This window comes from Lipophrys pholis (genome assembly GCF_963383615.2).
Source record: "Lipophrys pholis genome assembly, chromosome: 6".
Lineage (NCBI taxonomy): Eukaryota > Metazoa > Chordata > Actinopteri > Blenniiformes > Blenniidae > Lipophrys > Lipophrys pholis.
In genome coordinates this window covers 8,092,363-8,118,238 of record NC_137629.1, presented here as the reverse complement: position 1 = coordinate 8,118,238, position 25,876 = coordinate 8,092,363, and the positions used below count along the sequence as shown (strand labels likewise).

At 40.3% G+C, this 25,876-nt stretch overlaps 1 protein-coding gene and 1 long non-coding RNA gene across 3 annotated transcripts; both read left to right on the top strand.

Annotated features, from left to right (window-relative positions):
• The first annotated feature begins 1,296 nt into the window (after nucleotides 1-1,296).
• Nucleotides 1,297-5,100, top strand: LOC308111208 (uncharacterized protein). 2 transcript variants are annotated; one of them, XM_080466023.1, is made up of 6 exons: nucleotides 1,297-1,378; nucleotides 1,477-1,800; nucleotides 1,904-2,272; nucleotides 3,601-3,720; nucleotides 3,798-3,859; nucleotides 3,946-4,947. In XM_080466023.1, exons 1-6 carry the CDS (start codon nucleotides 1,324-1,326, stop codon nucleotides 4,072-4,074), a joined length of 1,059 nt encoding a protein of 352 aa, XP_080322149.1. In that variant the 5' UTR covers nucleotides 1,297-1,323; the 3' UTR covers nucleotides 4,075-4,947. The 2 variants fall into 2 exon arrangements, with proteins under 2 accessions (XP_080322149.1, XP_080322148.1); XM_080466022.1 differs by having other exon boundaries at nucleotides 1,300-1,378; nucleotides 3,795-3,859; nucleotides 3,946-5,100.
• A 9,171-nt stretch (nucleotides 5,101-14,271) lies between these two features.
• Nucleotides 14,272-16,226, top strand: LOC308110702. The gene is made up of 6 exons (XR_013935404.1): nucleotides 14,272-14,455; nucleotides 14,542-14,868; nucleotides 14,959-15,312; nucleotides 15,390-15,518; nucleotides 15,652-15,698; nucleotides 15,773-16,226. It is a non-coding gene; the product is annotated as an uncharacterized lncRNA (long non-coding RNA).
• Nucleotides 16,227-25,876: the final 9,650 nt, after the last annotated feature.

Below are 25,876 nucleotides of genomic sequence, written 5' to 3'. Positions count from 1 at the left end.
TCAACATTTTAAAAAACTATATTGGCACGTAAAACACTCATAAAACTACACTCTGTTAAACAATGACACTAATATTTCACATTCTTTACTCACAGATGTGCATTTTTTCCTCTGCCATCTCTTTCCAAATGCATTATGGGTAAATTGGCTTCCCAAGGCTGCACAGGTCCGTGTTGATGCATTCTCGAAAAAGTGGGTGGAGCGAGGACACATCTGGGTATTCCATGTGTACTTGGTGAGAAACGGCCAAAGAATTGGATCAGTACTTGGTCACCCACTCATGACGTTTCACGGGTACACGAGTATGAGTATTTGAAAACGGCCACAATCTCTACTGGAAAGGAAGGGGCACAAGTCCGGAGGTGACCCGGAAGTGATAACGGGAGCGGGTAAATCCAACTTGTTAATGGACCGAGATAGAAAGCGACCGAGTCATGTTTTGCCCGGTTTGTGGACAACATAAGGACCAATTAAAGCGGTTTTGTTGTTCGTGTGGTCGGTCTCTACAATGTTTGAGGGGCATTTTGTTTTCCATCTTCAACCAAATGTATGAACAACTTGCAATATTGTGCCAGAAAATATTAACTTTCACTTACATAATTTGTCAAAGGACAGCATCTTTAGTTTAACCAAATTAAGTTGCATCCACTGCATAAAATTCCAAAGTAACTAAAGTAACTATCTCGTTCAAAGGTGGGGGAGGTGCATGTGGCCCATGTTTGATTCAGACATTGTTCACTTTGGAGGTTACAGATGACATCTTGTCTTGTTGTTATATCCTGCTGCAAATTATGTTCAGGCCAAACAATATTTCAAATGTTTTTGTTTCAAATGAATTCATATCTGCAACTGACCACACTTTGCATTTCATGAAAAGAAAAAAAAACATTTTAAACTCTTCAACTACTTATAATTGTCACATAAATGTAATATTGGTTAAGAGAGTGATATGAAATGCGGTGAATTATTATTCAAGGGTTCATTGACATATTTAAATACACTCAAAAGGCTAATAACACAACTTATTACTGCAGACATTAACTTTCATTCACATCGTGGTGATTATTTCATAGTGCACTTTAAAATCTCTGTAGGTGTTTATTTTGGAAATTTGCAGATTGGAAACAACAAAACATCTGCCTTGAAGGTTAATTATAGAAGTGACTCACACTGACACACGCCATCAGTTGTGTTGCTTGGTTGAAACTATAAAGCCAGATGTAGAAACCAATCAAATCTTCTAAAATAGTTCCCTCCCATTTCATTGTTTGGTTCTTTTTCGAGTCCTGCACTCAGATTCAGATTAACAGCCGTCTCAGGTTGATGGAACAGAAAATGGTTTTCACTCTTTGTTTGGCTCTATTTTTCTCAACTGTGCGTAAGTATGCATGACAACTTCACTCTCACTTTATGTAAATTGTTGTTGTCTCTTTATACTTTTTTCTGTGAATGTGTCATATTATATTTATTTCTCAGGATGCAGAGACGTCCAAGACTTTACAACAAAGACCCTTAATGTTGGAGAAGATGTGACTCTTAAATGCAAACGGACTGCAGAAGGAGGATATTTATTCTGGAAGAAACTTGTTCCTGGAAACTTTCCTGAAGTCTTAGGAGCGACTTACACTTTTGAGCACGTCGGTGTTCATAGACGTCCTCGAACTGAAACCAAACAAGAGTCTGGAGCCTTTGTTCTCCGTATTACCCAAACAGAGCTGAGTGATACTGCATTTTACTACTGTGAAGAAGTAACTGAACTGAAAACAACATTGTGGAATATCACTCTTCTGAGAATCAAAGGTAAATGGGCAAATCATTTACTCCGACTAAAATCAGGACACGTTTATGTTTCTTCTTGATGTGATGCATTTTCACTTATAAGTTAATTGTCCTCATTTCCCAGGACCAGAGACTGAAGTCACGGCCATTATTCAGTATTTTGGAGCTGATCCGGTTGGAGCAGAAAACTCAGTGACGCTGCAGTTTTTAATCCTCTCTGATGTCCAGAAGAACAAAACATGTCCAGGAGGTCACAAGGTGCTCTGGTTCACTCCTGAATCCAACAAAAGTCACCCCAGTGTGGTTTATGTTCATGGAAACAGTGATGAGGAATGGGACATGGGTCCTGAAGCCGACCCTCCACAGAAATGTGTCCACCACCTGTCACGGTTGGATATCAACTCCTCCAATGCCGGGACATTTTACTGTGCTGTGGCGACATGTGGCGAGATACCATTTAGAAATGGAGTGACAGTGGAAAAGGACAATATAGGTAAATACCTGATTCTCACATATATCCTAGTATTTTCCATGTGATTTTCCCACATGATAAATCTTAGAACATAAACTAATACGTTCAGTCGTCAAAGTTAAAGAGTCATGATGAGGAATGGTGGCATATCAGTTAGTTTTCACAAGTCACACAGGGAATATCCTCTGTTCAAGTCTGGGCTGGTGGTTATGTTAAGTCTAAAGAACCTTGAGTTGCTTGTTAAGTCAAGTCGAGCTCATGAATGTCTTCAGGCATGTTAGAGCCCCGTATATAACAACGACTCGAATTGTTATAAGATAAAATGTAATAAAACCCAAAATGTAATAACTGGTTGATAATGTAACAAAAGTGCTGAGTCCGAAATGTAAAAAAAAAAAAATCTGTGATAAAATCCAAAATATATTAACTGGTCATAAATGAGCCCAAAACTTAAACAATAATTATATTACATTATGGGGCAGGCCAAAATATTTTTCTTCGAATAGTGTAATCATTTTGAACTTGATTTGAAGTGCTTCAAACTGAATAACACTAAAAGAATGGGTTCTAAAAGTTTGGACTATTTGTTTGTACATATATCTATATACAGTTTATGGTCTTTATGTATGATTGCTGTTGCCCAAGTCATTTAGAGTTCTCTGTTCTCTATAATCTGTAATCTATTTCTCCAATCATCAGTAGAAAATAATGTATAAGAATTAAACATATTAAGATCACATTTAAATTCCTGTTAAATCTTTTTACATTATTGACCAATTATTATATTTCAGGTTATATTACATTTTAGATTATAATAATTCAGGTCGGTGTTCCATATCGGGCTCTAACAGGACAGCAAGTTGTTGGTTATTGAATGTCTCAGACCAGACAATGTGAGATAGATTAGATTCCTTTTTATGGGTTCTTTTGAACATTTTCCACTTTAGAAAAATGTATTTTATTATCTTCTGATCATCATGTTTATGTGGTAGTTAGTGTTTTCAGCTGTTGTTAGGATTATCCCCGGTCAGGGTCCGGTTGTTCTGTGTAACATTTGCATATTCTCTCACGGGGCTTCTCGTCATTCATGAAGGTTAATCCATTAATCAGTCTTAAAGAGCATTCGAGGTTATTGGTGTCTTTTGATGTCCGTAGGTGTGGATGAGACTTTGGTGTGAATGTTTCCGAGTGTTTGCCTTATGATGGGCTGACGACCTGTGCTGGGTATCTAACCTCTCTCGTCAGTTGGATGGGGTTTGTTCCACCAAGAGCGTAGAAAACAGATGGAAGATGTTTGGATATTCCTCTGCTGGTCATAAACTTCTGTTTGGTACTTTTTGTCATTTCAGTCATGAACAAAAGCGCCTCTGCAGCCGTGGCCCTGCTGTCTGCAGCTTTGGCTCTGAGTTTGATTGTCATCATCTTACTGCTTCATACCATGAAAAAGAACAAGTATGAATGTTTTAAAGGTCAGTCAATAAATAATATATTAAACTTATAGTCTAGAGTGATTCCCAGCTGATTATGATTCTCTCAATATCAGCAGCTGCTGCTGCTGCCCCACAAGAAGATGTTGGAATTTCGGCCGTTCATCAGCAAAGTAATCAAGTAGGTTTGTTTCAAAGAAGAAATGTTGTCTTTCTCTGTTTATGTTTGCACCTGCCTTTTAGTCACGCTATCACATGTATCCCCAGACGAATGAAGAAGGCTTGGTATATTCCGTGGCAAATTTCACAAAGAAGAAACAAAGCCGCAGTGAAAGGAGAGACGCCAATTCTGCTGAAGATCAGAGCTTCTATGCTGAAGTCAGGAATCAGGAGTAACAAGGTGCTGAAGGTTCTGATTGTTGTCAAGCTTCTTGCCTGAACGGTCAAATGTTCAATGTGGGAAATCATGTTACAGCTTTCAGTGTGTCTTTTTTTATGAGACACAGGCGGACATTCTTAGCTCTCCTTCTATTTATGATTCTTTACAGCACTTTGTTAAGGCTGTGGTTGTTTTTAAAGTTTTATTAAAATAATGTTGAGCTGATGTTTAATCTGCAGGACATCAAGAACAATATCAACTTACTTTGTTTCTTCTACGTTGTCTTCAACTGTGGAATGTTTTTTTCTTTTTCTTACCTTTTTCTTTCCTGAATATTGTGTCATGAATAAATAATATTTGCAGAAATGTGTATGTGGAGCCTACATTTGAAAAATTAAGTTTCTGTCACAATGTAAACGTCAGGAAATATTTGGTTTGATATCACACTTTGTCCAGGGTGTAATGGATGGAGGGATGGATGGAGGGAGGGATGGATGGCAATTTCTAATATGTCGAGCCTGGATCTCAAAGTCAAAGTAGTTAAGTTGTCACTGCCAATATATCTTTAAAACTGACTTGGGGATTTATTCTGCTTGTTTTTACGATGATAAAGACCAGCAGAGGTGGAGGAAGAGATGGAAATACGTTGGAGAGAGAGAGGAGCGATGCTGCTGTCCAGACTCTTGCTATTATTAGAAAGTCAACACCTGGCATTATTTTCTATTGTATTTGTTGGTCGCATCTTGATAAAGTTGTTCATGTGTTCATCATCTTAATTTCACATCCTGCTCCGTCATTTGAAACCAGCTTCATATTAATTCATCACGTTGCCTTTTATATTTGTTGAAACTTGTTAAATTCAGCGTTAAATAAAGTGTATCTGTAGCTATATGTCATGCTTTATTATTTTCTGACAGTTGCTGACGTTGACGTCAGGATAGTTTATTGAGGTGAAAGTTATTGCTCCATTGAATCAATCTTTGTTTTGTTGACAGAGGTGGTTGTTATAAAACAATAAAATAAACTTACAGAGCTGTGGTATTACTATTCCTGAATTTATAAAGGTGACTATGAAGCAGAATAACAAAATTCTTACATGGAGATAAATTATGTGCACACACACACGTCTTTGTGGTTTCAAAAAGCTTTTAATAAATGAGTTCAATACTTCATGTTTACACTACAAGTCCAAAAATAGCAGGATCCAGAATTCTACTGTAAAATTACAAAGCTTGCTGCGTTAGCCTGAATCCATGGATTTTATTGATTGAATTCCAGACCTTCAGTTATATTTGACCACAGCTACTTTTTCTAAGTATTAATCTGACAGGAAAAGAGTCCCAATATTGGACCGAGGTGCAGATCCCAATCATCTGTGGCGTCTTTTTTCCTTCCAAAATGCTTTCAATGCTCAGTGTTTTGAGAAAATAAGGATTGCAATAACAATCAAGCACAGAGCCAACAGGGTTCCGAGCACAATGACGACGGGATCCAACTCTGGTCCTGAAGCAGAAAAACAAAAGCAGATATTTCTTCTGTTATCCAACCATCTGTGTTCTGCAATTCTGTGTTGCTGGGCAGAAGGGCTGATCCCTGCTGAATAAAAATGGATCAATCAATCAATCAGAGAGTGAAACAAATGAGTACAAAGCAGTGCAAAGTATCATCCTTCCTCTGAAGGTTTCACTTCAAAGTCATTCTGGTGGGACTGATTTAAATCTCCAGGGTTTTGCCCGGTGGTATAAAACTGTTGTTCGGCCATTCATGAAAACAAGTAATTGATTGTAGAATTTGATGTCTCATTTTGCCCAAATCAGCATATTTTCATTAATCTGAAGACTCAGTGTTTGTGGAGCAGGAAAACACACAGCTGAGCATGTTTTACTGGAGACTTTTAAAATAAAATCTGAAAACTGGACGTACTTGTCCCCACGTTAGTTCCTTCTCCAAACAGGATATGTCAACATGCCACCGCTGCACAGTAGTAGATCCCAGCGTCAGAGGAGCCCTGGATGGTTTTAGACAGACGGGAGACACGTCTCCGCTCCTCGTCTTCACCACTGGTGATGCTGTCGGTGTAAATGAAGCCTCGACGGGACTCGGACCCGGCTCTGAACCAGAGCACACTGCCTTCACTTGGACATGTTGCAGGTTTCCATTGCAGGTGGAGTGAAGTGAGCACTGCAGAGTCACCAAGCCACCCGGCTGGACCGGCTCCACGGCCGGACCGGCTCCACGGACGAAGTCTGTCTGACGTTAACAGCTTTCCTCTGGCATTCAGGAGCTGTGTGATTAGTTCTTTAAAAAGATTCTATGACTTGTGTGTTTAAGATCAAGAATTGCTTTATGATTTGACATGAGGTACACTAATCAGCCAGAACATTATGTCCACCTTCTCGATATTATGTACACAGGTGCTCCCAAAGCCAAACGGAGACTGCAAGTAAAATTAAATAAAACAAGTAACAGCACCTACTAGTGGCCCCACAGGAAAACTACTTTGTTTTCAGCATTTCTGCCCGATAAAGGTGAAACAAATCTGGAATGAAAATACAAAAACAATGTGATTTTACTTGAAACATTGTCTTGTAAATTAAGTATTTTTGTCTACATTATATAATTTGATTTAATTGTTTTTTTTTACAAAACTTGAAGTTGTTTATAAAGCTTTGTTTGAATTGAAATAGTTCCACAATTATTTATTGCATTTATCTGATGTCCTTTCAATGTTTTAACCTCCCTCTTTTCCACATTATCAAAGTCACACACACTTCTGTTCTTTATAACAAAGTGCATCCTGAATATAGTCAACTCTGCGCCATAACAAGATAGTCACTCCACCCATCGGTGATCATAATATTATGGCTCATGAGTGTACGTTGAGCAGATTATTGTGAATTGATTAGTTATATTTTACCATTCACAGCGACCAGTGTGCCAGAAATGAATCTCTCTCCGAATCCTGCTTGACAGAAATATGTTGCTTCATCTTCTTTGCTCACCTTTCTGATTTTCAGAGAATAAACATGACCGACACGTTCAGAAACATATCTTGAGTTGTTAAATGGCCCAAATGGTTTGAAGTTCTCGAAAGCTGCCAACAAAACTTTCTCGACTAAATGCCCTCATTTCATTTTCTGCCAGTAACTCAATACGGAGTCATCTTTAGGGACTGTACATGTCAGCGTCAAACCATCACCAGCTTCAACCTCAGTCAGAGAAACATGTTTGGTGTCAAGGGCTTCAATCAAACCTGAGGAGGAAACAAAAACAGCTGCATTATCATACAATTGCCACCTGAACATTGCATGGACAAATACAGTGTAAAACATCAATCGTCTAAAGATCAACATGCACCTTTTTTCACACTTTACAAACTTTGACGATTTGACCTCTTGAAAGCACAAAAACTGCAATGAACTTACAAAGTGGATTGAAAAGAATGAAAGCAGCCAGGCTCCAAACTATTGTTGTACAATTAGCCTCTTTTGCTCAACTGCCCTCCTTTTGATGTGAAAACTAGAGTGACAAGACGATCAAATTCAACAAAGGAGACGTCGTCATGATTCGCTGATTCGTAAACTCAAAACTGGCACTACCCTGCAAAGTCAGCAATTCAGATGTTTCTTTCAGACAAGCTTTTTGGTTTGTTTGAGTCACTTCTTTTCCTCACAACACAAAAACATCCCATTAGATAGATAGATAGATAGATAGATAGATAGATAGATAGATAGATAGATAGATAGATAGATAGATAGATAGATAGATAGATAGATAGATAGATAGATAGATAGATAGATAAATAGACAACTTTTATTGTCATTCTGACCATTTACATCAGAGTTGCACTGCACAACATTTATACAAGCTTAACAACAGTGAAATACACAGATTAAATAAAATACCAACAATGAAAAAGAAAATGATGTCAAATGTAAGAGTCACACACCTTAACTGAGGCGGTTCAGTCAAGTAGACAAGCACCTGAGACATGCTGGGGAATCCACAATTCTGACTGTGTGGAAGGAGAGGCTGACTTCAAGTTCCTGGATGTCACCTTCAAACACCCCAATGTTTGTTGTGAAGAACAAAAAAAATTAGCAAATAAATATTGGCATAATGTGTAAAATCAGATCAGTATTAGATCAAAATTCACTCAACCTATTATATAACTCCCTCATTCTTACATATCTGAGTTATGGTGTGAAAATACGAGGACATTATAATACAAAAACAAACATTGATCCTATTTTTTTTTACTTCAGAAGAAGTTTGCCATTAGAGATCCAACAATAGAGATTTTACAGCATGGGCTGATTATTATTAAGCTCCAATAAATCCTCTGTTTGCCATATCAAAGATGCTAAAAATACATGATATCGTCGACTTTAATGCACAAGCAAGTTTTTGTGTCAAATATACTTAATAATCCTTCCAAATGTGTTAAACACACTTTGAAATCCAATTCTTCAAATCAATAATGTTGAAAAAATTACTCGTGGACGAGTTGTCCAGAACTACATGGACGAGTTGTCCGTTGTCCAGAACCACATGGACGAGTTGTCCAGAACCACATGGACGAGTTGTCCAGAACCACATGGACGAGTTGTCCGTAAGATACGACACCAATTAGCATTTTTAAAAGGGAGAAATAATTCACAAAAATATTGTTTCCAAACTTTTCTTGAGGAGTTTGAATGCTTTAAAAAAAGTTAAGATTATGGTGAGAGACTTTTCTCATCCTGGTTCCACGATGTTTGATCGACAGGAGGAACAGGATTCCCAAGTCTAGAACCTAAAAGAGTTCTAATGTTGGAGCCACTGCTGCTCTAAATGAAGCTGAACTGACACTGACACTGACACTGACACTGACACTGACACACACACACACACACACACACACACACACACACACACACACACACACACACACACACACACACACACACACACACACACACACACACACACACACACACACACTTCTCGTCCTCAGTCCCGCCCATTTTTGTCCCTCTAATGTTTTGTTTCAAGCTCTCGACCCTTCAGTTGCAGCAGGGCGTTGTACAGCAGCACTACTGCCATGGACCCAGAGCGCCTGCAGAGGACTCCACTGCCCTCCGTGCAGAGCACAATCCACCGCAGAGTCCACCGCAGAGCTGCCTCCATCCTCTAGGACTCCACCCACCCCCAGCATGGGCCGCTCACACTGAAGTGTACACAAGTGTGAAATACAGGACTTCCACATTCAAAAACTCCCTCTTCCCCGCTGCCACCCAACTCTTAATCTGGTTCTTCCAGACATGACTTAAAAACACTACACAGAACAGATTGCACGTATTCACGCTGCTCTAATTACTCCTGTTTCATTTACATAAACATACACATACATGAACTCTTCCCTACATAATGTTGCTCTACTCTTTCTTTACACACTGTAAGGAATTGTAAACCTTTCTCCAAAACATATGTTACATGAACTATGTCTTCAATTAGAGCATCACAGGATCACACATCAGTCACAAGTTTTGATGATTTCTCACTGAGTAAAAGTCACATGTCACATACTAACTAGCATTTAATCCAACAATAGAGATTTTACAGTTCACAATGATCCCAATGGTCCAGTTTTTTAAACAAATGGACCTTTTAGAATCACTTCTTGAACTGGATTCCCACAAGAGAAAAACTAGTCAAAAACACAAAAACCCTGGACCTTAAACAATGCAATAAAAGCAATCAAAACATATTTAAAACTGCAGTCACTTGAGTACAAGTGGATTTTTAAACACCTTTGACCACAGAACAAACTTTGCAGTTGGTTGTCACCACGCACTGTGTATTGGTCTGCTACATGCACCGAGCATCACAGTGCAAACAAAAGGAAAAGAGCCGTCTATTGAGTGAACGCGGTCCACCACATAGTGGAAATGTGGTTGAGGATGTTTCCACTGGGCCCTGCTGGCACGTCTCCTGAAACAAAGGTCAGTTCTCTCTGTAACTGCTCATTGAGCTGAAGGTTTTAGTACGGAAATCCTTTTGATGCATTTGTGTGTTTAAAGATGGATATAAAACCAGATTAAAACACTTATGTTACTGCAGGTTTTAATCACTCCAGACAAAGATAAAGATGAATTTGGAGTGTTTTGGGAGAGTTTGTGTTGAGTTTGTGAGAAGACCTCAGTGCTGACATCAAGATCTTGTTCAGTAGAAAAACCCAGTCAGAGAACACAGCAGGGTTTAAGTGAAGCTTTCAAACCAAAGTGTTGAATAAACATGTGGGTTTTCAGTTTAGAGTGGGAGCCCGTTTACACATCAACATATCAAGTGAAAACACATCGCTTTTAATGTTTTGTTCAGAAAAATTGTTTTCAAGGCAACATTTTGAAAACAATGCCCATTTACATGAAATGGCAGAAATCCTGAAAACACACACACACACACACACACACACACACACACACACACACACACACACACACACACACACACACACACACACACACACACACACACACACACACACACACACACACACACACACAGAACAATATGCTCTAAACATTAACGATTACAAGTACATCTGATGTCCCAGGAGAATATGGACGGGGCGTCTCCACACTCTGGAGGCTTTCGTTTCCTACAGTCTGCACACAGCAAACTTCATGTCTTGGCTTAGTTTATGTTGTACAGTGTTGCGGGCTGTGTCTTATAAGATTGTTAAAATCAACACAACGTTTCTGAAACGCTGCTATATGTGCACCACAGTTTAGGAATAGTTCTGCACACGCACGAGTGTCATCACCCTCAGTCCATATTCTCCTGGGACTTGGTAGTTTTATAGTTGAGAGTCTCCAGTAATAGTAATCCAACTTGGTCATCTGTCCACTAGAATGTCCGTGTACTTCAGTCAGTAACGACATTTCATAGTCTAAGTGTGTGACCTTTTGTTTCTGCTTCATAAGTTGAAGATCCATGATAAAAGATTCATGTACAGTCGTCAAGAAATGAAACTGAGAGAAGTTGTCATTAACTACCTTTCCTAACGTCTGTGAACGCACAGCGCCTTCAGGTAGACGATGCAAGTCAAAGCCACATTGAACATCCGCGCTGGCAGGCACACTGTGGTGAGCTATTTCTGCACCGTTTGACCAACCACTCAAGTTGTTTACTCAGAACTGACATGGCTCTGGGCTTCCACAGGATATGGTGTCAGGAGGAAACTGACAAGAAGAGAAGAGCCACGGAAACCTCTTCAGAAGGCTGAGTTTAATATAGACTGAAAGGGCTGGCACTTTTTCTATGTTGTTGTTGTTGTTGTTGTTGTTCATTTGGTAAATAAACTGTACACATCTCATTTACAAGGTGGCCGATCAATCAGACAGTCACACTGATACAGTCATTCAAAGTTTCACATTTAGTTGCCTGTTTTCCACTGTGGGAGGGATTCAAGGTCAAGAGCAACAAACAAACTTCCCCCAACATGATGCCAGATTTTAATCACACTGATACAGGCAGTATAATCTCATCATGGGGTTTTGGTGGATTAACTCAAATGAAAAATTGGCCAGATTGAATCTTTCCTAAGTTGTTAAAATAGCTGGTTTCTCAATGGCATCAATTGAGTAAAATGTATTCCATGTTCTCTTGTTGTCATTTTCTATTCCACACAACTACAAGAGAAATAGGAAGGTTGAGTTTGCAGCCATGTGGTCTGGTTATACTTAAAGCAGAGGGTAAACCTCACTGTGGTCGAGGGCCCAATCAATGCTTTCCTCACTCTTTTGTTTTTGCAGACACAATAACATTTGGAAAGTTTACATTTGATATATTTTTTACAAAACCTGAACCAGTTGAAATTAACTGAACAAAACAAGAGCAATTTCAGGATTATGACATTTTTAACAATTTTTCATGGATTATTTTGCAACATTAAATATGCATTTTTTTTCATCACAAAGAGCTTCATAGTTTGATTTGACTCCTCCTCAAGCAAAGACATCCAGCATTTACTGATCGCTCAGCAAATCTCCAGTACATGAAGTAAATGAAAAAGTAAACATTTCTGTCAATATTTTCTTTGTCATTATTACACTTTAGATGATTATTATGCCGGCTGGATTCAATCAGCTGCCGGGCCTCAGATTTAGAGAATTTCCCGTTAGTCAGAATACAATTGATTTGATTTTTATCTGAGAAGCAAACGTTTGTCAGATGTCAGATGTATGTGTTCAACTCTGACTTCACTCTCTGTCCTGAGCTGTATTCATAGAAGCTGTCAAAGTTTGGTGGTTGGTCCCTGGCTTTAGTGAGGGCGTAGAACCACACTTTCTTTGTTTGTTACTTTTTTCAGGCCTGAGACGACAGCGAGAGAGTGAGACAGGAAGAGGACCTCACTTTGAATTCACACCTTTTTAGAAGCACAGTCACAACTTAACTTTCCACACATCTACACAGCTGAGAAACTACAAGGCACCAAAAAGTGATTCCTTTCTGTTATCACCCACCTCTCTCTCTCTCTCTCTCTCTCTCTCTCTCGCTCTCTCTCTCTCTCGCTCTCTCTCTCGCTCTTAAAGAACCTCAAAGTTCAAATGTAAACGTTATTATGGCAGTACTTTATCAGTCCGGCCCAGTCAAGATGAAATTGGGCTGTTTGTGGCCCCTGAACTAAAATGTGTTTGACACCCCTGCGTTAGAGGTTTTAGAAGAAAGAGTGACTGGATGCAATGAATATGTTTTTTTAATTATTAGAACAGATTGGCTTTGGATATACAAGCAGATTTTTCACTCAAAGTACAAAACAATTCATACTGTGAGTGACTTGAAGTATGGAGCAGCAGGTAAATGCAGAAGATTTTAAACAGTACAACGTTTTCATACCTAAATCTATAAGATTGAACTGACGCATTAATCTTCATTTCAAGCAAAGAAAAACAAAAAACTAACGATAATTTCCCATTTTCACACTGTGATGACAGTGGTTATTCACAGAGGCCTTTTACCTGCAGCAGCTCAACTCTTTATGTCATTATTGCCTCTGTGTTTTAACTGATCTCATCTCTGTTTTATCTTTCAGTTTTTAGTGCTGCCAAGCACCTTGTGATCCATATCTGGGAAAGGTGCTATATAAATAAAGTTTACTTTACTTACTTTACAATGTCAGTAATATGAAGATATCACAGACAATTAAAGCTCCAAAAGAACCCGTGTTCTCTTGAAATGTGTGATTCAGAGGTTTTGGAGAGAATAGCTTTGGGGGAGAGGTGTTTCATACAATACAGCATGAAGAGAAGTAACAGAATTAAGTGACAGAATTAAACTTTAAAAAGATCTTTGGAGGCCAGTGAAGGCTGGAATATATCTGTAGACTGTTGGTTTTGTAGTTAATTGGATTGTAAATGGATTGATAGAGAAAACTAAATATATGCAATGTCATAAAATACAACAAATTGCATAAATTGCAATTGCACAGGTGAATAAAGTGAACATTTGGATATTTTTAAATGGAAGGAATCCAGATATATTTAAAATCAGAAGTAGCAACATTTCTGAAGAAAATCAGGTGTAAACAATCAGATGAAGAAGCTTCAACACATCAGATGATAAGAAAATGTGGCGACATCCTTTAACTCATTTGTTCTTCATCATTCACCAGTTTTACTCAAGTGAGAGTCGCAGCGAGCCGGACTTCACCCAAGCTGACCCCTGGGCAAAAGGTAAGTTATTCTCATAGATCTTTCACCTACCCAGGAGAGAAATCTCCTTTAGGGTGAACACTGGCTTCATCTTGATGTTCAGTATGAATACAGACTGAGAAAGCGGGGCCTCCTTTTGACCTTGTTGTTTTTAAGCAGGATGTGTCAGAAACGTTACCACAGGGAAACATTTAGATTCCTTGTCAGCAGCACTTCTGATCATTGAGAAGCAGAATTCACAAAACGTTGCATTGTTTCCCCACAAATAGGGAATATGAGCTGGGCTTCGGCCATTGGTGGACAGATTAGTTTCAACCTATTGACGAAATATTGATGGGGACGAGTGAACACTTAATATAAGTCAGGTAAAGTTCGCAAACGTGGAAAAACAAAACATAAGGTACAACACCATCAAAAAGGAATGAATAAATGAAAAATAGGTGAATTCCGGTCATGACCACAGAAACACACAAGTCACTTTGTCAGAGTCAAAAGAGTGAAGACGACCACACCTCCAACAGTGAAAAGCAGTCCAGGACAAAGTGTGACAGGAAATGTTCTGTGAAGGAAACGCTCTGTAATGTCCAATCAGATGTGTTCAGCTCAACTCCTTCAGTCTCTGAAAAGTCTTCAAGGTTCCTCACAAGAGACGAAGTCAAGATGATCACGTTGTGGCTCGCACTGCTTTTTCTCCATCCTGGACGTGAGTGTTTACTTTCTGCAATGTTTCTCTAAATCGCACACTTTCTAAATAATTCCACGTGCTTTGTTTGTCTTGATGAAAAGCAGATGCTCTGGCTCCAGTGACTTGGGTTGGTCTTGGTGAACCAGCCACCATTTCCTGTGCTTTAGCCACTGCAGAGGTCAGCCGGATGGAGCTCCACTGGTACAGGCAGCGTGTCGGGGAAACTCTGGAGAACATTGTGACGCTGTGGCAATCCACCACACCCATGTATGCACCCGGGTTTTCAAACTCCAGATGGGAGGTTACGATCGGCAAAAGTCTTAGCAACTTGACCATAGTGAAGACCGTTGAAGAGGATGAAGGGATGTATCACTGTGGGTCCGTGGAGTGGATTAAAACTGAGTGGAGTGCCACATATTTGCTAGTGAAAGGTAATTATGTGAGTAGTCATGAGCTTGCGTGTCTCAATTTTCTTTTCCAAAAATGTCCAAACTCATACCTTTTACAAATCTGACATCAAGCAGGCCACAGTCAGAGGACACCGGACTTCACCGTTCAGCAGTCAACCGTGTCAGAATCAGTCGTCCTTGGAGAACCAGTGACGTTTCAGTGTTCGGTCTTCTCTGAGAACAAAGCGTGTTCAGGAGATGTCAGGGTGTTCTGGCTCTGAGGCGGCTCGCAAACGTCTCATCCAGACCTCGTCTACACCGACGCAAACAGCTGGGATGAATGTGAGAGAAGATCTGACGCTCAGAGAAGATGCCTTTATCACTTCTCTAAAAGCGTCACCTCCTCCGACGCTGGGACTTACTACTGTGCTGTGGCCACATGTGGGCAGATATTATTTGGAAATGGGACTGAACTGGATTTCAACGGTGATGAAATATTGAGAAAAACAAATCCAAAAAATATTATTTGTGCAGTTTGTAATTTATATTTTGAATTGTTTCAGGAAGCAGTTTGTGTTCACAGCAAGTCTATACAGTTGTTTTCCTGCTGTGTGGCGTCTTGGCTGTAAGTCTGATGGTCACGGCCTTCCTCGTCTACACCGTCATCAAAAGCACATGTGATCACTGCAAAGGTAACTGTGTGTGTGTGTGTGTGTGTGTGTGTGTGTGTGTGTGTGTGTGTGTGTGTGTGTGTGTGTGTGTGTGTGTGTGTGTGTGTGTGTGTGTGTGTGTGACTACCATTGCTTGTGTTTTGTTCTAATCCAGCATCCCATGACCTACAGAAGCACAGCGGTGGTTGGAGGAGTCATCAGGTAAATTACAAGTAATTTAAGTGACAGTTAACCTTTGAAAAAGTAAAACTATTGAAAGCATTTTCTTTCCACAGAAACACCAGAACATGTGGGTTTATTCTGCAGTTGTCTTTACCGTCATGAAGCCCAGAAAAGGTTCAAACAGGGTCCAAAAAGCAGCAGAGAGAGAGAGAATCTATACTGCTGTCAAGGCCTTTGGGCTGGATTAGTGAGTTATACTAATGATGTAAATATAGTAACTGAAGTTTCAATACTGAAGGATTTTGTACAGATATTTTCTAAACTACACATATACTTTGAATAAAAATGAATGTATTACCACTGAATTCTTGTTGTGTTTGTCAAACGTGTCCAGATGTGTTGAGTTGATGAATCCTGCTCTGTAACATCCTCCATCATTCTGCTCTGCTCTGCATGACTGGCCTCCGTGAAACATGCAAACATCCTGAACAGGATTTACGGTGTTAGTTTAGAATTTATTGCATGAACTTCATTCTCAGGCCCTGTTCACACAATAAAGTCATAACTAAAAACTTTTGTTGAGTTTTGGGCTCAGAGCCACTGAAAACACAACTTTTCAAAAAGACTCTGTCTCCATATAGACGGAGGAAAACACAACTTCTCTGAAATGCTACTACACCATATGTGTATGTACTGTAGTAGAACTATAGTTTCCTGCACATGCTCAGTAGCAGGACAATCAGAACAATGTTTCCTCCATGGTGTCATGACTCCCAGTCCATATTCTCCTGGGACTTGGTACTTTTATTTTGACAGTCACAGTAATAACAATCCAACTTGGTCGTCTGTCCACTAGAATGTCCGTGTTCTATCATTATTAATGTTTATAGCGTATATAAGTGCATATGCATCTTACAAAACAGCACCCACTCGTGGCCCATAATGAAATCATATCATTTTCAACATTGCTGCCCTTACTGTGTAAATAAACCTCATTTTCAAAAAGTTGCTGTCTAAATACTAAACGTTTGGGAAATGAAAACGATTCATTTCTCCTCAGGGTGTCAGAGCTGCTGTTCAAAGTAAAAAATAATTGATTCGTTTTGTTTGAGTTACTTGTAAAAGTATCTTATCCAATCGAGATCAATAACAATCTTTAGATATTCTTATTTTATCACCTTGTGGTAAAATATTCCAGCTGAATGAAGCAGAGCGATACGTGCTTGGACCTCACAAGTTATATTTCTAACTGCACTTTTGGAGGAAGCCCATTAAAGCGTCATCTTAAACAAGATTGAATAGAATCCTGAGCAAGTGTAAACTAACCGCTGGCTGGGCCTCGACGCACAAGTCATGTGTCTGTGTGAGGTTCTCATGCATTGTGTGGCTCCGTGTCTCGAGATGAGAGATTGAACAGAAACTCTCAGATTAAAAGACGACTTCCCCAACGCAGCCGCAGTCACCCCAGGAATCTGGGTCATGTGTTCACTGCTTCCTGATAAAGTTTACTGAAGTAGTGAAGCTGCCATAGGACCGACACTGAGCTTCTTTCCTTTCTCACTCACCGTGTGTCACTATAGGCGTGTTTCCACCACACAAAAAGGGCGGGAATGGACTGATATAGTCCGTTATGGTTCGGGTTTCCACCGCAAGAATTTGGGATTTCCCTGAAAATACCGCTCCAAAGGTGGACGCTTTTCCGCTCTGTCTCCGTCGGGGTACTCAGGACCATGGAACAGGTCCGGTTTTGAGGAGCCATTTGCTGATTGGCAGTGATTTACTACACGCCTTCAATATTTTAATTTGTCAGTTGTATGAATCCTCTGTTTTTACCATATTCAGCTTTGCACTGGTTGTTTTTTTGTTTAGTTTTTTGCTGCGCAACTTTCATGTTGGTCCCGAAAGAGCAGACGCGAGGCAGGACGGAGACCGGGATTCGGGAGCAGACGCTACGGCCGTGATCGATGCGCTACCGAGTCCGCTCGTCACGTCACATCGCTGGACGGTGCTCCATTGCATAAACCGCCGTGTGCTGTCCCGGAGCTCCGGCTCTCCGACGCTGGAATCTGCCAGCGTGCCCGGACACCGGAGCCGGTCCGAGCCCCGAGCCCCGAGCCCCGAGCCCCGAGCCCCGAGCCCCGAGCCCCAAGCCCCGAGCCCCGAGCCCCGGTGTCTGTCCTCGCATTGCGTCTGCAATCTCTGCCTCCATGCGGAAGTTGCAGCCGTCACAACCAGCAGCGCAACACCAGAACCGACCGGCCGCACTCCGGTGTCACAAAGCCGGGGCGACGTTCGCTCTCTCGGAACCAACAAGGAAGTTGCGACTGCAGCTCTGTGGCTGCAAAAAATTTCATTAAAATAACTGAACAACTCGTGCAAAGCGGAGGATGTAAACAACAACAGAGGATTCATAAGGTCCAGATCTGTCGCCCCGGCTGAGATTACTGTTGCAACGTCACATATTTGCGGAGCTCTAAACCCCCCCTACATTTTAACCCTCCCCTCTGCGGTGGAAACGCGACCCAAATTTCGGTCGGGGTCTGCTTTGCCGTACTGCTCCGAACCGCTCCGTTCCTTCCCTGCACAAGAAAATAGCAAACAGCCTCAGGTGTCTGAAAATGCATGATGACCTTTTCCACTTGGTAGTTTTCAGAAATGGCAGCTCGGCAAAGATTGGAAAAATTACACATATTACCACATATGACACATTTCCTGAAAGCCCATAGCCTTGCCTTCAAGATTATATTACTGTTGGAGCTATAAAATATATGTGGTGGTATCTCGAGCATGTTAAATGAAGTCATATCCTTAATTTTGCATGTTTTTTGACATTGCCCTTGACCTTTGAGCATGACCTTGACCGTTAATTAAATAAACGAATTCCCCATATCAAATAACCTATAAGTCGGCATATATTGCAAATGTATATCACTTTTGTATGCTGAGCTATTCCAATTTTACATTTTCACAGTTTGCCATATTGTTTCACAATTTCCGATCTTTGCCGAGCTGTAATTTCTAAAAACTACCAAGTTGATAAGGTTATCATGCATTTTCAGACACCTGAGACTGTCGGCTTTCATAAAATATATGATAGCCTTTGCCCACACAGACGGATCCATATTGGCCTCTGGCCCATGGAGTACTATGGTGTCACATAGATTGATTGATTGCTGACTGATGAATGTTTTGTAGTGTGTGTATAAGTATCACTGTAGATACTTGGGTGTAGTTCTATGATGATATTGAAGATAAATTAAGATACAATAATATTGCGTGACTAAAAACACAAATAATGACTGTACAAAGGGGTAGCATTAAATATGTCTGTACTTCTTCCTACCTGCTTTCGAGCATGTAAAGTTAGTGCCAAATATGAAAAAAGGAGTGTGCTATGGCTAAAAAATGAATATTTTTGCTTTACTTATTCGGATGTTTTTCTTTATAGTTTGTTTGTTTTCTTTCTTCTGTTTTTACATGTTCAGAATTCATTCACTCGCTCACTCGCTCACTCACTCACTCACTCACTCACTCACTCACTCACTCACTCACTCACTCACTCACTCACTCACTCACTCACTCACTGTCAGGTCTCTGAGTCTGCCTCTGTGTGTCTCACCTCGTGTTTCCAATTAACCAATGTTCCACTTGTGGCCACCCCTTCCTTGTGGATTTAAACTCCTCTCCCTCTGTTGTCGTTGTCGAATCGTCTTGTCAACATATCTTGTCTCCTTGTCACTTGTCTTGCCTTGCCTCTGGTCATCCCATCGCTCCTCTCGTCTCGTCGCCCTTGTGTCTCCTTGTGTTCCATGGATTTTTGTTTGCAATAAACTTGGTTTTCAATAACTGGCTGAGTCTGCGTTTGGGTTCACCCTGTAAAACCATGACACTCACTCACTGTTTGCTCATGTGGATTTGTTGGGTTTTCTCTGTAAAAGTGCCCGGAAATAACTTTGTTGTATTCAGCGCTGTATAAATAAAGTTGAATTGAACTCAAAGCTTTTTTTAAACGCACAAACAAGTCACACCTTCATAGTTAAAGTTGTGTTTCATTGAAACTATCACGTTTATGACAGTGTGGCTTTACAATGTGTGTCCACCACAGCGTGTAGGAGAAACAGCAGAGAGGACTGAATAATAAAAAACACCAAACAAACATGTTGTGCCTCAGATATAATTATCTGTCAGAAAGAAAAGTTATTACATGTTTTTAGGAGTAATTAATTTTGTTTTCCTGGTGTCACAGGACTCTGTGTTTCGTTGGAACACTGAGCAGCAGAGCCACATGCAGCTGCTTCACGCTCACACCAGAGTTGTGGTTGGACATTTCTGCAGCTTCTAACCATCACTGGAGCTGTTTACTGAGAACAAGCTTGGTGATTCAACCACATATAAAGTGAGTGGGCTGCAAAGAGGTTCAGCTTAGCAGGTTTAGAAACAGTAATGGCTGTTTAAATTGGACATGTTTGTTAACGTGTTGATACACAGCTAAATAACAGAGTTATTTTTAAAGCCATTGATGGAAAATAAAACACGACTAGTCACTTGAAAAGCGAACTCCAGTGTCTTAAAAATGGGCACAGACCTATATTAATATATACTGCTATTACACAAAAGCTGAACGGTGGGTCACTCTAATGACTGAGTCACTCAGTAAGTTCAGCTGAAGTAACATCAGCCAGTTGAAAATCAACTTGTGGGGTACACATATTATTTTAGACAGCTCTAATCAATCATTCATTAATAAAATACACTATTTTCAAGCATTTCATAACAAGCTGCCACAAGGGTTACGTCAAGTTCTGCATGATTGTTGAAAATGCCATAATGCCTGTTCTTCACAGAAATGGAATTATGAACTTAAAACAAAAGAAAAGCATCAACAATACAGTAGAGATAAATTACCTTTATATACAGACAGTGGCTTCTTTCTGTGTGGAGTTTGCATGTTGTCCTTGTGTGTGCATCGGTTTCCTTTCACTATATCTTTATTCTTCTCATCCCAAAGTGGTTGCCTTCCAGTAACACGTTAAATTATTGACACAGGAAGTAAAAGTGGTGCCTGGTGAGTTTTTGGTTTTGTTGCTATAAACAGGATGGTACTCCCTCCCTCTGTCAAATACTGCACACTAAATTATGGTTTCAAGTCCTGGTTTGTGCAGATAAGCTCATGATAGAACAAGTGAAAGATGAAGACATCCCCTCCATGTGTCAGGAGCTACCAATGAAAACCCAAATAAGCAGGAATATATGTTAAAAAAAAGAAAAAAGAAAACATTCAACTCAGTAGGTTTGGATTGTGCAGCCCTGACTCAAGTGCATTTACTTCAACTCCTATAATTACTGTAGTTTAGTTTTAGTTGAATTATCATTGATTATAGTCATTCAAATGTATATGTGTCTTTGAAAGAATGCTGCATGTTCAACTTCCTGAAATGTAAGCAGAGGGTGAGACAGGAAGAAAAGCCGTCCGCACTAAATGAGTGCAAAGTGCTTCTCTAAAAGCTCAACCACAACAAAGTTCTGCTTCAGTCTGGCTGAGTTTCAGGTTCAAGCAACACTGTTAACACACAACAACTGGATGAAAAGAAGCACAAATGACAAGTACAATAAACTAAATAGAAATTGTTTCTCCATCAATCTTTTATACTGCTTTAACCACGAGTGCTGAAGCGATGGCAAGTAATATGCTTAACTGAGCTACAATGCTACTCGAAGTTTGAACAACAGAAAACTGCCTGAACCAGGGAGTCATCAGGACGTCCGTACCAGTTAAGTAAAACCCCTGCAGGAAGCTCTTGCTGGGGAGTCACGGTGTCCTTGAGATAAGAACGACTAAAGATTTGTAGACTCATTAGTTTGCCTCAATAGCTTCTCCGGGCAAAACAACTCACACACACACTTTCATCAAACATGCGACGTCTGATTTCGCTTGGAAACAGACGTCAAAAAGACCAACCCAATGTCGGGGCGAGGCCTACGCCCAGAAGAAAACTGTCAGTCCCTGGAAGTTCGAGACACACTCTGGGTGTGCTCCTGCGTGAGTTCACTTGGTGTCCAGCGCTGCTCATTGCATTTGGCTTCATTTACTCAAATAAATGGTCAAACGTATCTTGCTGTCTTGAGACTTTTTTAGACAACCAAGGATCAACGGACCGGGAGGGACCAGCAGGCCCAAGGCCGGGTTCCAACAGTGCTGAAGCTCATCCCAGGTGAAGACAGGTTATTCCATGGACAGGTCAGCAGTCCATCACAGGACAAACACAGACTCTCTCTGAGAAAAAAACATCATCCAATAACCTGGTCTTGCCCTCATTATTTCCCATTATAAATCAAGACACATTAAAATGTATTTCATTCACAAGAACAGTAGGATTTAGCTTTGACCCACAATCCACATGATGACAGAGCTGTCAGTACAAAAACTGAAACTCCAAGAGGTAGTACTATTAAACTATAAAACACCATTTATACAACATGTCTCACTACACAGAAACATTAATCACTAAACTTTTCTTGAACATGGAGAAAGTATTTATTATTTAAACTCTGCAATACTGAAAGCTGTTTGGGTTTCTAAAGTCTAATAATAATATGCACTGAGATGTGTCAACCAAATTGTGTTAAAAGAAATTCTCTTATTGCACAAACTAAAAAAACTATCAGGGCACATCATTTTGGTGAGTTCTGGATCATGTCAGCTGAAGGAGTCATACTGTCATACAGTGTTGGCTTTACTCATCACATTTGCTGATGACACCATCATGAGAGGATAGAAAACAGATGGAACATTCTAGTACTGAAGCATTTTACTAGATTATCATATAACCAAAACACCACAAAGACCAAGAAAACTTACTGAGAAGATGGAACCAGAATGAACCCTGTGCTGTCCGTGTTCCATCCCCCTGCATGTCCAAACCTCAGCTGACCTCACCTGGAACACATAAACATCCAATCAGAGGCCTGTACTACGAACCCTGATCAACATATCCAGGATGTCTCTGTTTCCTGGGTTGACTGATCCAGACGGGCACGATCCTGATCACCGTTACTACGAAGCAGGTTATCAACTCACTAGTTCTACTCAGACCTACGTGTACACATTCACATGAAAGGGGCGGAGTTTGCAGCGTCTGACCAATCACACATGGAGAAATCCTGCAGAGCAGTTTACAGATTACTGAAGGAGCAGTTATTCTCTGAGAATATGACTAATTAAAACACATCCTGCAGCTAAAAGCAACACTGCTGCTGTGTTCAAAGCCAGACCATTCCTTAATGCGTGACTTCATGAGATTATACAATATTAATTCACTGGCAATATAAACGAACGGCACTGTGATCACTCAGTTTCACTTCATTACAGTAGAAACGTTTCATGCTGAACTTCCTCACTGACCTTCTTTTAGTTTATATTTTTCATCCAGTTGTTTTCTTGAGTTTCTCTTGTGTGAATGTTTTTTGTGTTGGAATATTATTCATCACCGTGATGGCACGAGTAGCTCTGTGTTCCATAAATTCATGTTTCTGCAGTTCTGTCAGGTGTGATCATTAACCTCACTATGACAGATCAACCCTCATGGAGATAAACAGACTTGGAACAATTCAAGAACAAAAACATCCTTCAAAGCCTCAGTGACCAGGATTTATTTTATCATGTCAAAAAGATTGCTCTAAATTAATTTCTCATTTCCGCTCAGCTGCAGCTCAGCTCAGAACCCGAGCACCAATCACCATCATTAAGAATGAGCAGCTCATTTTCCAAGAGAGGCGGAGCGCTGACCTCTTATCCAGAACTTGACCTCTGGAGCAGGTTAGACATTCAGCCTAAGTTGTCAGGGTGAATTATCCCAGTGAGAAGTGAGCGAGCGTCGTAGTACGGAAAACCAGGGTTAATCCTTGAAGTTATCTTGATAAGAAAAAATCCAGTGTCGTAGTCCAGACCTCTGGTGAAGAAGCTCCAGCACAGACTGAACTTACTGAGAAGGTTAAAGCAAGCTCTCCTCCCTCATCCCCTGGCATGTGGCTCTTTGACCCTTCCGTAGTGGCACCTTTCAGAAAATTATACCAAAACAAATATTTGATCTTGTTTTCATTTTATTTACACACAAAGTCATTTTCAAAAATACTTTTAACTCTTAACTAAAAAGAAACTTTTAAAAAAGACAAGAAAAATGCTAAAATAAGGAAAATTAGTTAAAACCACAAGAAATTATGAACAAAACATTAAATGACAAGCATTTTTAAAAGAAAAATATCTTAAAAATGAAGAAAGAAATAAAACGACAAAACTGCTTAAATAAGTGCCAAAATGGTTTAAACAGCTAAAATGTCAAAGTTGTCTAAAAATGCTGAAAAAGAAGGTCGAAACCTTTAAAATCAGGTACAGAAACAGCTGAACATGTAATGAAATGTTTCTAAATTTTAATGGAAACTTCAAAAATGCAACATAAGACACACAGTTTATGTTTATATATCAAAACTCTATAGGTGGCGCTCTCACCTCACAGCGAGAAGGCCCAGGTTGAAATCAAGCAAGGGCCTTTCGATGTGGAGTTTGTGTGTTCTCCCTGTGTGTGTGTGGGTTTCCTCCACAGTCCCAAAAACTTGTAGTGAACAAGACCCTGGACCCCCCAGCTCTCTGTATGGCTGCTACCGATGGGTCATTCAGTCAAAAACTGTCCCAAGGGGATCGATAGTTGTTAAAATGAAATGAAATGAAATTTAAAAAAGAAACTTTAAGAGTTATTTGAGCTTAAAGGTTAAAAATGTTTGGCGGCTCCACTTAACTTTGATTTGGTGGCAGCAGCAGCATTACTGGCAGTCACTCAAATCACACGAGTCCTGGGGTGGCTGTGTTCTGGTGGAGTTTGGACGGGAGAAGCGGTGGTGCACGGTGGCAATGGAACCTTTTCTTTAGTCTATTTTGTGACTTTGTCTCTGTATTACAGCCGACTTCCTTTTCATGAGCTGCTGCTTCTTTACGTATAATTTCTGTCCAAAAATACCTGTTCATTGGTCTTGCTGTTGTCGGTCTTGATGTCGTCCAATGCAGCACTTCTTTTCCCACCAGGGACTATTTGACCTTTCGTAGGTAGAATATCTGTTTTGATAGAGGTGTGATCAGCATGTGTGGCTGGTGTTCAGAGTTAGTGCTTTCTAATTATAGTGGATGTGCAGCTCTTGTGTCATGTGCGATAAGAAAAGGATGTGTGTCGATGAGTTTGATCAGTACTTCAGTTGTAATTCTTGGTGCAGGGTTTTCTCAGTGAGCTCTACTAAAGTCAGCGCATCAAGAGCCACTACGCACAGACCAATCCTAGACATGGGATCCTAATGTGGCTTCCTGGTGTAAAGCCACTCCTGAACAAGAGACAAGGTCAGAAGCGTCTTACCTGGGCTGTGGAGAAAAAGAACTGGACTGTTGCTCAGTGGTCCAAAGTCCTTTCTTCAGATGAAAGTACATTTTGCTTTCATTTGGAAGTCAAGGTCCCAGAGTCTGGAGGAAGAGTGGAGAGGCTCAGAATCCAGGTTGCTTGAAGTCCAGTGTGAAGTTTCCACAGTCTGAGATGATTTGTGCTGCCATGTCCTCTGCTGGTGTCGGTCCACTGTGTCTCCTGAAGTCCACAGTCAACGCAGCCATCTAGCAGGAAACTTTAGAGCACTTCATGTTTCCTTCTGCTGACGAGCTTTATGGAGATGCTGATTTCATTTTGCAGCAGGACTTGGCACCTGCCCACACTGCCAAAGGTACCAGAAGCTGCTTCAATGACCTTGGTGTTTCTGGGCTTGATAATGAAGAAGAGCTAAAAGCTAAAAGAGCTTGTAGCCTGGCAAGTAAGCGAGTTTTCAATGTTTTTGACAGTTTTGACAGAATCTGTATGTAAATGTAAAATTCTGAAAATCAGTTGTTTTGTTTTAAATAGAGGAGCTTTTACTGTATGTGTGCGACGTGCGCGGTGCAGCGTGCGCATATTGTCGATGCGACAGTAGAAAATAAACTGAAGATCCCTAAATTCCCCAGAACCGTCACTGAAAGATCGAGCTTCCCCAAAGAACCAACAGAAACAAATCTCTGACACTGCCACTGTTGTAATCATTATTTTGATCATGGCTTTTTTATGTCATACTGCTCCTCGTCTGGTTTTATTACTAATCACATTGTGGTGACAGAACACCTTGTGTTCATATCTACTTTAACACATACAATGAAT

Coding starts and splice junctions, on each gene's coding strand:
- LOC308111208 (XM_080466022.1), top strand. CDS start 1,324: ATGGAACAGAAAATGGTTTTCACTCTTTGTTTGGCTCTATTTTTCTCA. Junction 2,273..3,600: donor AGTGGAAAAGGACAATATAG/GTAAATACCTGA, acceptor TTGTCATTTCAG/TCATGAACAAAAGCGCCTCT. Junction 3,721..3,794: donor CAAGTATGAATGTTTTAAAG/GTCAGTCAATAA, acceptor TCTCAATATCAG/CAGCTGCTGCTGCTGCCCCA.